General features: G+C 46.9%; 1 protein-coding gene across 1 annotated transcript; it reads left to right on the top strand.

The window, feature by feature from the left end:
• Positions 1 to 200: 200 nt before the first annotated feature.
• Positions 201 to 9,279, top strand: gpr12 (G protein-coupled receptor 12). Its single transcript, XM_062379365.1, has 2 exons — positions 201 to 762; positions 7,140 to 9,279. Exon 2 carries the CDS (start codon positions 7,152 to 7,154, stop codon positions 8,178 to 8,180), a length of 1,029 nt encoding a protein of 342 aa, XP_062235349.1. The 5' UTR covers positions 201 to 762; positions 7,140 to 7,151; the 3' UTR covers positions 8,181 to 9,279.
• The last annotated feature ends 1,645 nt before the right edge of the window (positions 9,280 to 10,924 follow it).

Consider the following 10,924-nt stretch of genomic DNA (forward strand, 5'->3'; position numbering starts at 1 on the left):
GGCAGGGGGAAGGAGGGAGGGATGGGAGGATGGTGACACACATCAGGGCTGCTGTTAATAGCACAGACGGGACCAGAATAGCAGGGCGTCGGGGGGAGCGGGTCCCTTTGAAACTGGAGCCAGGCTCCTCAAAAAGATAGAAAACACTGAAACTGAGAGCATCCTGCAGGAGACACTCAATAAACGTTATTGCTTGATTGTTACAGCACGCAGCTCTGCTGGTGCCTCAACTGGGAAACAGTCTGCAGGTGCGTAAAAACCAGTCTGTGCGTCCTACAGCCGGCAGGTATCAGAGTTCAGCCGGTCTCTGAGACTCTGGCTCATTTGGGACTCCTCCTTCATCACCACCCCCTCCTCCTCCTACTCCACTTCTCCCATCCACTCTCACACCTCTTGCCCTCCTCCTCCTCCTCCACCTCCTGCTATCCCTCTCTTCCGCCGCCGATCCGTTCCCTGCGCTCCTGCACAGCCGCAGTCCACGGCGATGTGCCGTTAACTCCTTTATTTCTTCCTCCTCCTCCTCCTCCCCTTCTTCTTCGAATTCTTCTTCTTCTCCTTCCACCATCCCTGCTTTCAGGCAGATAGGACCAGCATCCAACCATCACCCCTCCCCTCCTGCCTCTCCTCCCCTCCTCCTCCTCCCAGGGCTGCTGCTGCTGTCTCTGTCCGCCGGCGCTGCAACCATCCTCATCACTGACATGGAGACACCAGGCTCCCGTCGCGCTTCCATCTAGACGGAAGGTCTCCGCTCGCAGAATCAAGGTAGGCTGGGTGGAGATGGAGGTGGAGGTGGAGGTCGAGGTGGCGGAGCATCCTTTGCATGCATGAAGGCAACATTGCATCCTGTTCTTTTTCTTTTTCCCTCTCCTGCACCCTTTCTCTCTGACGTGCAACAGCAGCCTGTGTGTTTTTTCCTCCGGTGCGAGGTGCACCATATGGCCACCAGTGTGAGGTGCATGCATGGCGTTACTGGGGGAGGCTGTGAATCCGTGACGGGCGCGGTATCTGCCGCTGTTGCCCTCTGACAGCTTAGCGAAATTATGCTGTTTGGGAAATGTGGCCTGAAATGATGATGCAGAGCCTGCACCGCTTTTCTACCCCCCCCCCCCCCCCTTGTGCATATACATTAATAAACAGCTCTTCACGTGCACTGTAACAAATTGTGATGTTAAATAACAGTAAACTGCTGGCAGCAGGGTTGCCTGCAGTTTACTGTAGTTTAACAGTACACATACTGTAATACATTTTACAGTATGTTACCATAATAAAGAAATTAGCTGAATTACAGTCTATTGCTGTATTTTCATGTCTTAACAGTAAACTGCTGGCAGCAGGGTGCCAGTATATTACCGTCCCGTAGATATTATTTACAATTTAATACTTTTATAATACTACGTACTAAAACAAGGTAGTACTGTTCTTTTTTTAATTTACTGTATACTATTGGTTGTGGGGTAGCCAGTACAGTATTCTTTTTAAATGCAATTTCACCAATCTCAATGACAGCAAAATGTAAATTTAAAAGAGCATTTTACTGGCATTATTGATCAGAATCAATTACTATGAATTAAACATTCCCTTTACTGTTACTTTGATTAGCTATTTTCAAGTGATTCTCTATACAACGTATACACATTCAATCATTTAGTGAACTAAAATTAAGCAATCAAAACATTCCAAGGAAGAATCATTTAATAACCAAACATTTATTTCTGAAAAGGCAACATCAACTGAAATCGTTTTTTGATTACAAACAAATTAGGTGTCTGTTTCAGTTGTAAATTTCAGTGTGCAAAACAACATGGCAGTTATCATTTTTTCAATAAATGTGATAACAGTTATAAACATTTTTATACACTTGTGGGGAATGATGCATGAGAAAAGAACAAAAATCCCACAAACAATATAGAAGCAAAGACATTTCTACTTTCATAGAAAGCCAACAAAATGAAAGACTTGAGTGTTCATTCTGGCAAATAAAGAGCACCCCCTCAGACAAAGTGCTTACAACAACAATCATCTAACACCACAATGGAAAGACACATATTCTCTTCAAACATTATCAAAATTTGAACAGCGGGAAACCAAGAGGTGTCATACAGTGTATGGAGTAACCTATTAATACAAAATTCCAAAATCTCCCTGAGTAGAATACACTTTACACATTCAGCATTTCAATGTAAGCTGTATTAATTAGAACTTAAAGGAGTCTTAAAATAAATATAAAACAATAAATACGAAATTACATTAATAGCAGACCCTGTGCCCTCTAAGAATAGTACTGATCCAAGGTGTGCTCAGATTCTACTGACTGTTACACGGTGACCTTAAAAGGCTAAACTGATCAAATCCAGCCATACCATTTCTTCCCTGGGACAAATTAACATGTTCCCTTTTTGTGTACATTATACCATATTTGCTGGCCAAGAGAAAAAGAACAACATTACATGAACAGAAAAAGACATTGGGAAATAACTGTGGCTGTACCTGGGTAGTGAGCTTTCACTGGCCAATGAAATTCCACTCGAAGTCAATGAGATTCTTCAGGAGAGTGGAGACATGAGTATTAACTGTGACTGACTTCTTTAGAACGACTCTCCCTGTCCTCTTGGAGATGATCTTGCCTCGACCTGCCTTTGTTCCTCTTTCTGGATTGATTCCAACAAATCGCCTGAAAAACATAGTAGTCTGAGATCAGAGGTTGGATAGACATTAATTCTGCTATATTATAACTATAACTGTTCATGAATATGAAATATGTCTTACCTTTGAATGAATTCAAGTGTACAGGCAGCTTCCTCTTGGTAGTGTAGGTTGAAGATATAGTACACTGAAAACAGAGCAGCAAGCCCTGTCACAAATGCTTGTTGGATGCCCTCACAAATGACATGTCCCTCCAGGCTGATCATCCATCGTCCAACTGCCGCCTGCTCTGTTCCACCTGAAACGTGGAATCACGAAGAAGAATTTTAGAAAAAAAGCATCTTTACTTGTATGAAATTTCTGTTTGAAAGAACATTCATACATAATTGAAATACAGACAACTTGAAAAACTCATCAGTACAATATACATTTGATAATCCACTGAATACATACCGAGCAGTATTAGACAAGGAGTCAGGGGTAGGGTAAGGGTTCTTTCGACATCAGCCACAGTGGAAGACAACTGTACAGCACAGATGACAAAGTCATGGTGAGGATATTAGTTTCAACAGTTGATTTTAAATAATGCCAAATATTCTATGAAATATGAATGAAAAAGGAAGAGAGACAATCTTACGTCTGCAAGAAGGATAAGTCCATCTGGAGTCTCTGCAAAGTGGGCCATCAGCAGCTGGACAACATCCAGCTGAGGGATCCTTTACTACGTCCTCAAATACGTCGTCATCCAACTCAGTCCCAGAACTGTCAAAAACTTTCACACCTTCTGTCACAGCTGGCACACCAAACTTTGCAAATGCTACAGGAAAAGACAAATACTTGTATGTGTTCATGATGGTCAAACATTCACGTCCAATGAATCTGGAACATTAGTCTACTTTTTTTTAACAAACATGAATAAATGAATGTGTATAATAAAAGTATTTGTAGTATTATAACTTTTTTTTTAGCAAAGAATTCAAAGTTTCTCAATGTCAATAGAGATGGTAACATTTGTACAGAAAGTTACCATCACATTTAGCACCATAAAGCTTCCAGTGCAATGTTTGAGTCTAATGTCAATTTCTTACCTGCAATCAAGAACTCTTTGAGATCTGGCTCTGTTATTCCATCAAATTTTTGGACATCACCAAGCCTGGCTTTAATCAACATGGTTCCTGCAGCACACAATTCCTCATTGTCAGAATCTTATATGCTTATCATGATAACAAAAACACAAATTTAACAGCAAGTGCGTGGTTTTCAACAGAGCCCTGCAGTAAGACTAACGTTAACTTTTATTGTTCAATTTGAAAATAAAATGTGTAGCTTGTTTCAGGCCACCAAACAGCAGATAAAGGATCAGCTATTTACAGAATTGACAAGCACCACTTCCATTTTTACTTCATAATAAAACACCCGAGTCCAGGGCTGTACGTTAACTTTTTTAGCACATAGCACTAGTGCTATAGAGGCTGACAGTTTTTTAGCACAGGACCAGAGAGTCGTAGCACACCCTAAAAATAAATGAATGTTACATCTTTGTATGAATGGATAACAGACAGACACACACATGCAGAGACAGACACAGACAGACAGAGACATAGACACAGACAGACAGACACATACACACATACATACATACACAAAGAGGGAGAGACACACACGCAGACAGTCACACACACACACACACACATACACATACATACATACACAGAGAGGGAGAGACACACACACAGACAGAGACAGACAGACACACACACATACATACACAGAGAGGGAGAGACACACGCAGACAGAGACAGACAGACACACACACATACATACACAGAGAGGGAGAGACACACACATACAGAGACAGACACACACACACACACATACACAAAGAGGGAGAGACACACGCAGACAGAGACAGACACACACACACAAATACATACACAAAGAGGGAGAGACACACACGCAGACAGAGACAGACACACACACACAAATACATACACAAAGAGGGAGAGACACACACGCAGACAGAGACAGACACACACACACAAATACATACACAAAGAGGGAGAGACACACACGCAGACAGAGACAGACTGCTCCCACTCAGCGTTGTAGCTGTATCTATACGTTTACATTTTTGTCGTTGGCGCTTTTTCGGTCGGTGTTGGTGGGTCCTCGTTCGCTTCATTTACGTTGTTGTCTGTGTCGTGTCTTTCGTTCGTTTTGTGTTCTCAACGTGAACAGGTTGAAAAAAACTCTTCATCGTTGTTGGCTCGTGGGAGTAACGTTGTTAGCCACTGTGTACCTGTGCTAACCCAGCCGCACGGGACAGAGCGTGAAGCTCACCTAGTCCACTTGGGTGAAAAGCCAACAACAAACTTATTTACAAAAGTCGTCGACACACGAGTAAACTGTCCCTCTTTTCGCTTGATCGCTGCGCACCTGTTGAGTCTCGAGGCACTGGGTGGTCCCCGATAAGTTCTCACCGGGGGCTGCAAAGTAAGTGATTATTGGTTCCATGCCGATTTATTTCCTTACGAATTGTTGGGTGGGGGGACATTTTGCAGCGCGGACCTTTCCCCAAAACACATTTACTGGAGAACAAGTGTTACCTTAACCTCCCCGAGGCCAGCATCGCGGCTCCGGACCGTAGTTGGCAGCTCACTGGTTATTTGGCTCGCTGACTGGTAACGAGCCATCCGGACCACTCCGTGAAAAAGGAGGATGAGACGTTTCTTTCCCTCTTAACGGCGCCACTTTATTTTCTCGCTGTACAGCAGCAGCATCACTCCCACCACGCTGTCAGTGGTCATTCACTTTATGTTGTTCACACATTTTAACTCCTTTTCCCAAAGGTATGGATTCTCACAGTTTGAGAATCCATACATTTTTAAGACCTGGCCGAATCAAATTTAAGACCTTTTTTAAGACTTTTTAAGGCCTAAAATTTCGATTATTAAATTTAAGACTTTTTAAGACCTCGCGGGAACCCTGTGTTAATTACCTTTTGCGGACATGGTCAAGTTGGACACGAGAGCATTTTAAGCTAGGTATTCACTCGGCCCCGTTAGCCGTTTTTAGTTCGGTGTTAAGATACAAAACCCGATCAAATACGGGGGCGAGCAACACAATGTTCTTCATAAACACAATTTCTGTTGAAATGTCAACATAAAAAGTGGGTTAATATATGAAAATAAGAAACTTACCGCGGCCACTCGACGGGGAGAACATGGCGGTTGGAAAAATCTTGGCGGTTGATCTCATCGGTTTGAAGGATGACGAGGTGGGCGGGGCTTTACAGAGTCAAATCGACACGGCGCCTTGTAACTCAGCAAATTTTCACCAACACTAGGGGGCATTCTACTCAATCTGTTGTTGTAATAACTCTTAAGTTAATGCTACTAGTGCTGACAATAACAATTTTAACACACAACAAGCTGAAACATTGCTAGCAAGCCTATTGTGTTACTGATGTACTCACCACACCATGGCAGGTTCAGAGGACCACATGTGAGTGCTGCAAGCTAGCTTAGTTGCATTGCTAACAAGTCAGAGTTAGTTTAAAGACAGCAAAAGTAAGCAAATAATACCAATCAAATAAAGTGTATATGAATTTACCGTGTGATTTGCGCATAAAATGCCGGATTTAAATGGATAATCTACAAACACCATGCAGGTCCACAGATTGCTTCTTGTAGTTGCATTCACATGTATCTCCAATAGAAAAACAGTAGAGCTCTGTAATAATGGGATCTCTCCAGGGTTGATTCAAGCATCTGCCCCAGAATGCAATGGGGTTTACGGTAAACTGCAGTATTTTTAGACAACAAGTAAACCACCAATACATATTTCCCAGAATGCACTGTTTTCTACAGAACATTACCGTTTTAATGGAAAACTGTTTGTTACTGTGATAATTTGGCCGTTTTCTTACAGCAATTTGTTACAGTGTGTGGTTTAACCTATAGGCTGCAGGCCTCTGCTGCTCTTATAATATTAATAATAATAATAGCTCAAGAGATAGATGCTTACTGGTAACTAAGTGGAACCAGTGCACGTTCACATGCCATTGCTGCGCAGAGTTTTCTTATTTAAAGCCATTGGACGCAGACTGTTACTTTTTAGGGTAGCTCAAGGTTTTAATTCCCAGTTATAAAAGTGCAGCGTTAAGGTTTGTGTTTGTTTCCCTGCTTAATGTGTGTTCTCAGGCCCACACACCAGACTGAGAATATAACCTTGGACATTTGTTGTGTTGTGGAATGAGTAACACAGGTGTCTAGCCACGAACACGTCCAATGTCGTGCCCAGAGGTGGAGAAGAGCAGCCTCTCGCTGTTTTTAGTTTTCAGTGCATTTAAGTGTAAGAGCTAAAAATACAAACCAAAAGAAAAAGACTCACACGCACAAAATTATTTATTCATGGGTTTCTGATATTGTGTGAAGCTCCACATTTTGGTGGGTCATTGCAAAGCCTCACTCTTTCTCTGTTTGTGTCACTTTCAGACGGGGGGCACCATGAGTGAAGAGCCACCGGTCACCCCCAGCTGGCTGACCCCTGACCCCACAGCATGGGCCAGCGGAGGCGGGGGACCGATGGACAACAGTACCAACCTGGGGACGTTTCCACCGGAGGACTCCCTCTCGCCCAGCCAGCTGCCCCTGCTGATCAACCCCTGGGACATCGTGCTGTGCTCCTCAGGGACCCTCATAGCCTGTGAGAACGCGCTGGTGGTGCTGGTGATCTGGCAGAACCCGGCACTCAGAGCCCCGATGTTCCTGCTGATTGGCAGCTTGGCATTCGCCGACCTGCTTGCCGGCCTGGGCCTGGTGCTCCACTTCACCTGTGCCTACCTGCTTCAATCTGAATCTGCCCAGCTGCTGACCGTAGGCCTGGTGGTGGCCTCCTTCTCGGCCTCTGTCTTCAGCCTGCTGGCCATCACGATTGACCGCTACCTGTCGCTGTACTACGCCCTCACCTACAACTCGGAGCGGACGGCGGCCTTCACCTACACCATGCTGGTGCTGCTGTGGGGCCTCTCCCTGTGTCTGGGCCTGCTGCCGATCACAGGGGTCAACTGCCTGGCGGAGGAGTCTACGTGCAGCGTGGTGCGGCCGCTGACCAAGAACAACATCGCCGTGCTCTCCATCTCCTTCCTGCTGCTCTTCGGCCTCATGCTGCAACTGTACGTCCAGATCTGCAAGATTGTGATGCGCCACGCTCACCAGATCGCCCTCCAGCACCACTTCCTGGCCGCCACACCCCACTACGTCACAACACGGAAGGGCGTGTCGACGCTGGCCATCATCCTGGGCACGTTCGCCGCCTGCTGGATGCCGTTCACTGTCTACTCCCTCATCGCGGACTACACCTATCCTCCGCTCTACACCTATGCCACGCTGGTGCCTGCCACCTACAACTCCGTCATCAACCCGGTCATCTACGCCTTCAGGAACCAGGAGATCCAGAAGGCACTGTGGCTGGTGTGCTGTGGCTGTGTGCCCGCAAGTGTGGCCCACCGTGCAAGGACCCCCAGTGACGTGTGACGAAGGAGACCCAGGTGGGAAGAGAGAGGCGCCCTGGGTCAGCTCTGCTCCTCACTGGGTCTGTCCAGTGTCACAGAGGGCAGCGTCAGGGGAGGAGGCCCAGGGCAGTGGCTCCGGCTCCTGATGGAGGTCACACCGGCTGAGGCAGGTGGCTCAGTGACCCACAGCCCGCCAGGATGGATTGATGGATGGATGGAGTTTCTCCAATTTCCTTTCTTCCAATCAACATAGGGCAACGTATCTCACTGTCTTCCCCCTGTAGGCCTGCATCCCGGCCCCTCCCTTCCGGCCCGTGCCACGCCCTTCCTCTGTTCTGCAGAGCGCGCTGAGTGCATCGCATGTTCCATCCATAGGATGTGCATACAGTTAACAGCACCAGACCTCTGGCTGACACGTGCTGCTCTTCATAGGGGGGCAGGGAGGGGCGGGTTCATTATTAGTTTGCGCCCCTGTGCGTGCGTAAAAGCGCACGGGAGATGAACAAAGCCGCGAGAGGGAGGGAGGCGGATGAGAGGAGGGGACACGCAGGCACCTCCACCTTGAGGCCCGTCTGTCTGGAGCAGCATCCCGGCTCCGTGCTCCTGCTGCTGCTGCACTCTGGACGTGAGTCGAAAGCCAAACAGCGGCGGAGAGCTAAAAATAGACCCGGCGCTCTCTCTCTGATCCGCGCCCCGCGTCCTCCACCGCCGCCAAGAAAGGAACCAACCTGCTCTCCTCCTCCTCCTTCTCTCTCCCATTCCCCCTATCTCTGGATTGTACGCGTAGGCATTTTTTGTTTAGCTGCAGAGGCTCGCGTCTTGGAGCATCAAGACAAAGCCCCAGGAGACCCCCACCCCCATTAACCCCCTCTCCTCCATTTGTCTTAGTATAGAGGCCTGTTGGGTTATGTAACCACCTCTTACCCCCCCCTCCTTCACCTTCTGAATTGACATGATCTCTTATATTTTATTTGATTTAGCTATAAATCCATTTAAATAGAGTGATATTGACCAAATTTTAAATGATATCACAAATGTCAAATTCAGTGCCCCTAAAGCATGGACATGACATTGATGAAATCAAAAGCTCACGTGGCATAAACCTGAATTAAATGAAATTTATTCGGTCTCATGCCCCCCCCCCCATGCACACTCCACCTCAGTCTATTTTGCATGCTACAGAGACCCCCCCCCCCCCTTTCCTGCTGACACCAGCCACTGGAGGTCACGTGCCACCACGACCCCAATAATTTAGTAACATTGATTGTTGTTTTTTCCAAATCTTGAATTCTTGGTGTTTCCTCCTGAATGGAACAGATTTGTTTTTGAATACAGAGGTAATGTAATTAGCCCAAATCAACACCTCTCACCCCCCCCCCCCCCAGCTGCTCTGAGTTAAATTCCCGTTGCTCAAAAGTCGCCTGCAGCCCCCCCCCCCCCATCCATTCTCCACCCATGCCAGCAATAACTCGCCCATCGTGAATGGTTGTTGTTCTTTTTTAGATGTGAAGCAATACTCAGACAGCAATAACATCCACCATGACTTCTTCACACCACGAAGGCCGCTCGGGTGGGGAGGACCAGGCTCCGGTGAATCTCCGGCAATACATCTTCGAACAGGGGAGGGGTCGGGGGTTTCAGGGGATAGGAAGACTCACTCCCAACACAAAAAGTGGACGAGATCCGGAACTCATTAGTCCCAGAGACACCACTGCCTCATTCAGTGTCCCCCCAGAATCAGGCTGTGATCATTTTGTCCCACTGGGATGGATTGTATTGCGTCGTTGTTTGTTTTTGTGGCCTCTCTGTCGTCCAGAGTGGCACAACCTAGGGCCTCAGTGTGTGGCCTGGGACTGTGTTGTCGTGCATTTGGTGCGAGCTGCATGGCCTCTTGGGGTGTGTGTGTGTGTGTGTGGGTGGGTGTTTGTGATCCAGCAGCTCCTCAGACTATGATCTGTCTCCTTGTGTCTTGTGTTTGTTGGGTGTGTGGTGGTGCTGAAGGAGTGGGGGGGCTGAAGAATACAAATTCCCATTAACCCCCCTCCTCCCTCTCCCTGACCTCGGAGGATATCGCTGCCAGTCTTCCTGTCCATTCTGAGAGAAGTGGCCTCGTTTTGCGTGTGTGTGTGTGTGTGTGTGTGTGCGTGTGCGTTAGTGTGCGTGTGTGTGTGTGTAGAGCTTCTTTCTTGTCTTTTTTTGGGACAGCGATGGGACTTGGGACTTGGATGTGGACGCTCCAGTTCTTCAAGCCAAAGTGAAAAAAGGGACTGGGACCCAGTTTTCTCCCTTCCTCTGCTTCACCGATATCCTACCCTACTTTAAAAAGAACCAATCCTGTCTGGTGGAGGCAGGTGTCCGTTAAGTGACCTCTGAATTATTCTATGAGCTAAAAAGGGCCGCTTCCAAATGCAAAGATGATGCTGCTTCTTTGCATCCTTGCGTCCCCTCTCCCAGATCCGAGGAGCACCCGGTCGTCATCCTTCTGTCCTTGGATCAGGTTTTTTTTGGGGGGGGGGGAGTGAGCAAGGACGGCTGACAGGCAGCACGTCTGAGCATTGGAACGCGGCCCGTGTCTGTGAACTTGTGCACCGTGTCAGACTGAACCTTGCAGTTTCCCAACAGGTCAGACTGGCACATCACAAACCATCACAAACTCTTTATTCCTTTTACCTTTGGAGAGAGAAAAAAAAAAAAAGAGTCTATTTTGTTATAATCATTGAGAAGTTCTATTTTTTTCCCACTTCAGTCGGGGGCCTGTGCTCTTTC

Source organism: Platichthys flesus, chromosome 21 (genome assembly GCF_949316205.1).
Source record: "Platichthys flesus chromosome 21, fPlaFle2.1, whole genome shotgun sequence".
NCBI classification, from domain to species: Eukaryota; Metazoa; Chordata; class Actinopteri; order Pleuronectiformes; family Pleuronectidae; genus Platichthys; species Platichthys flesus.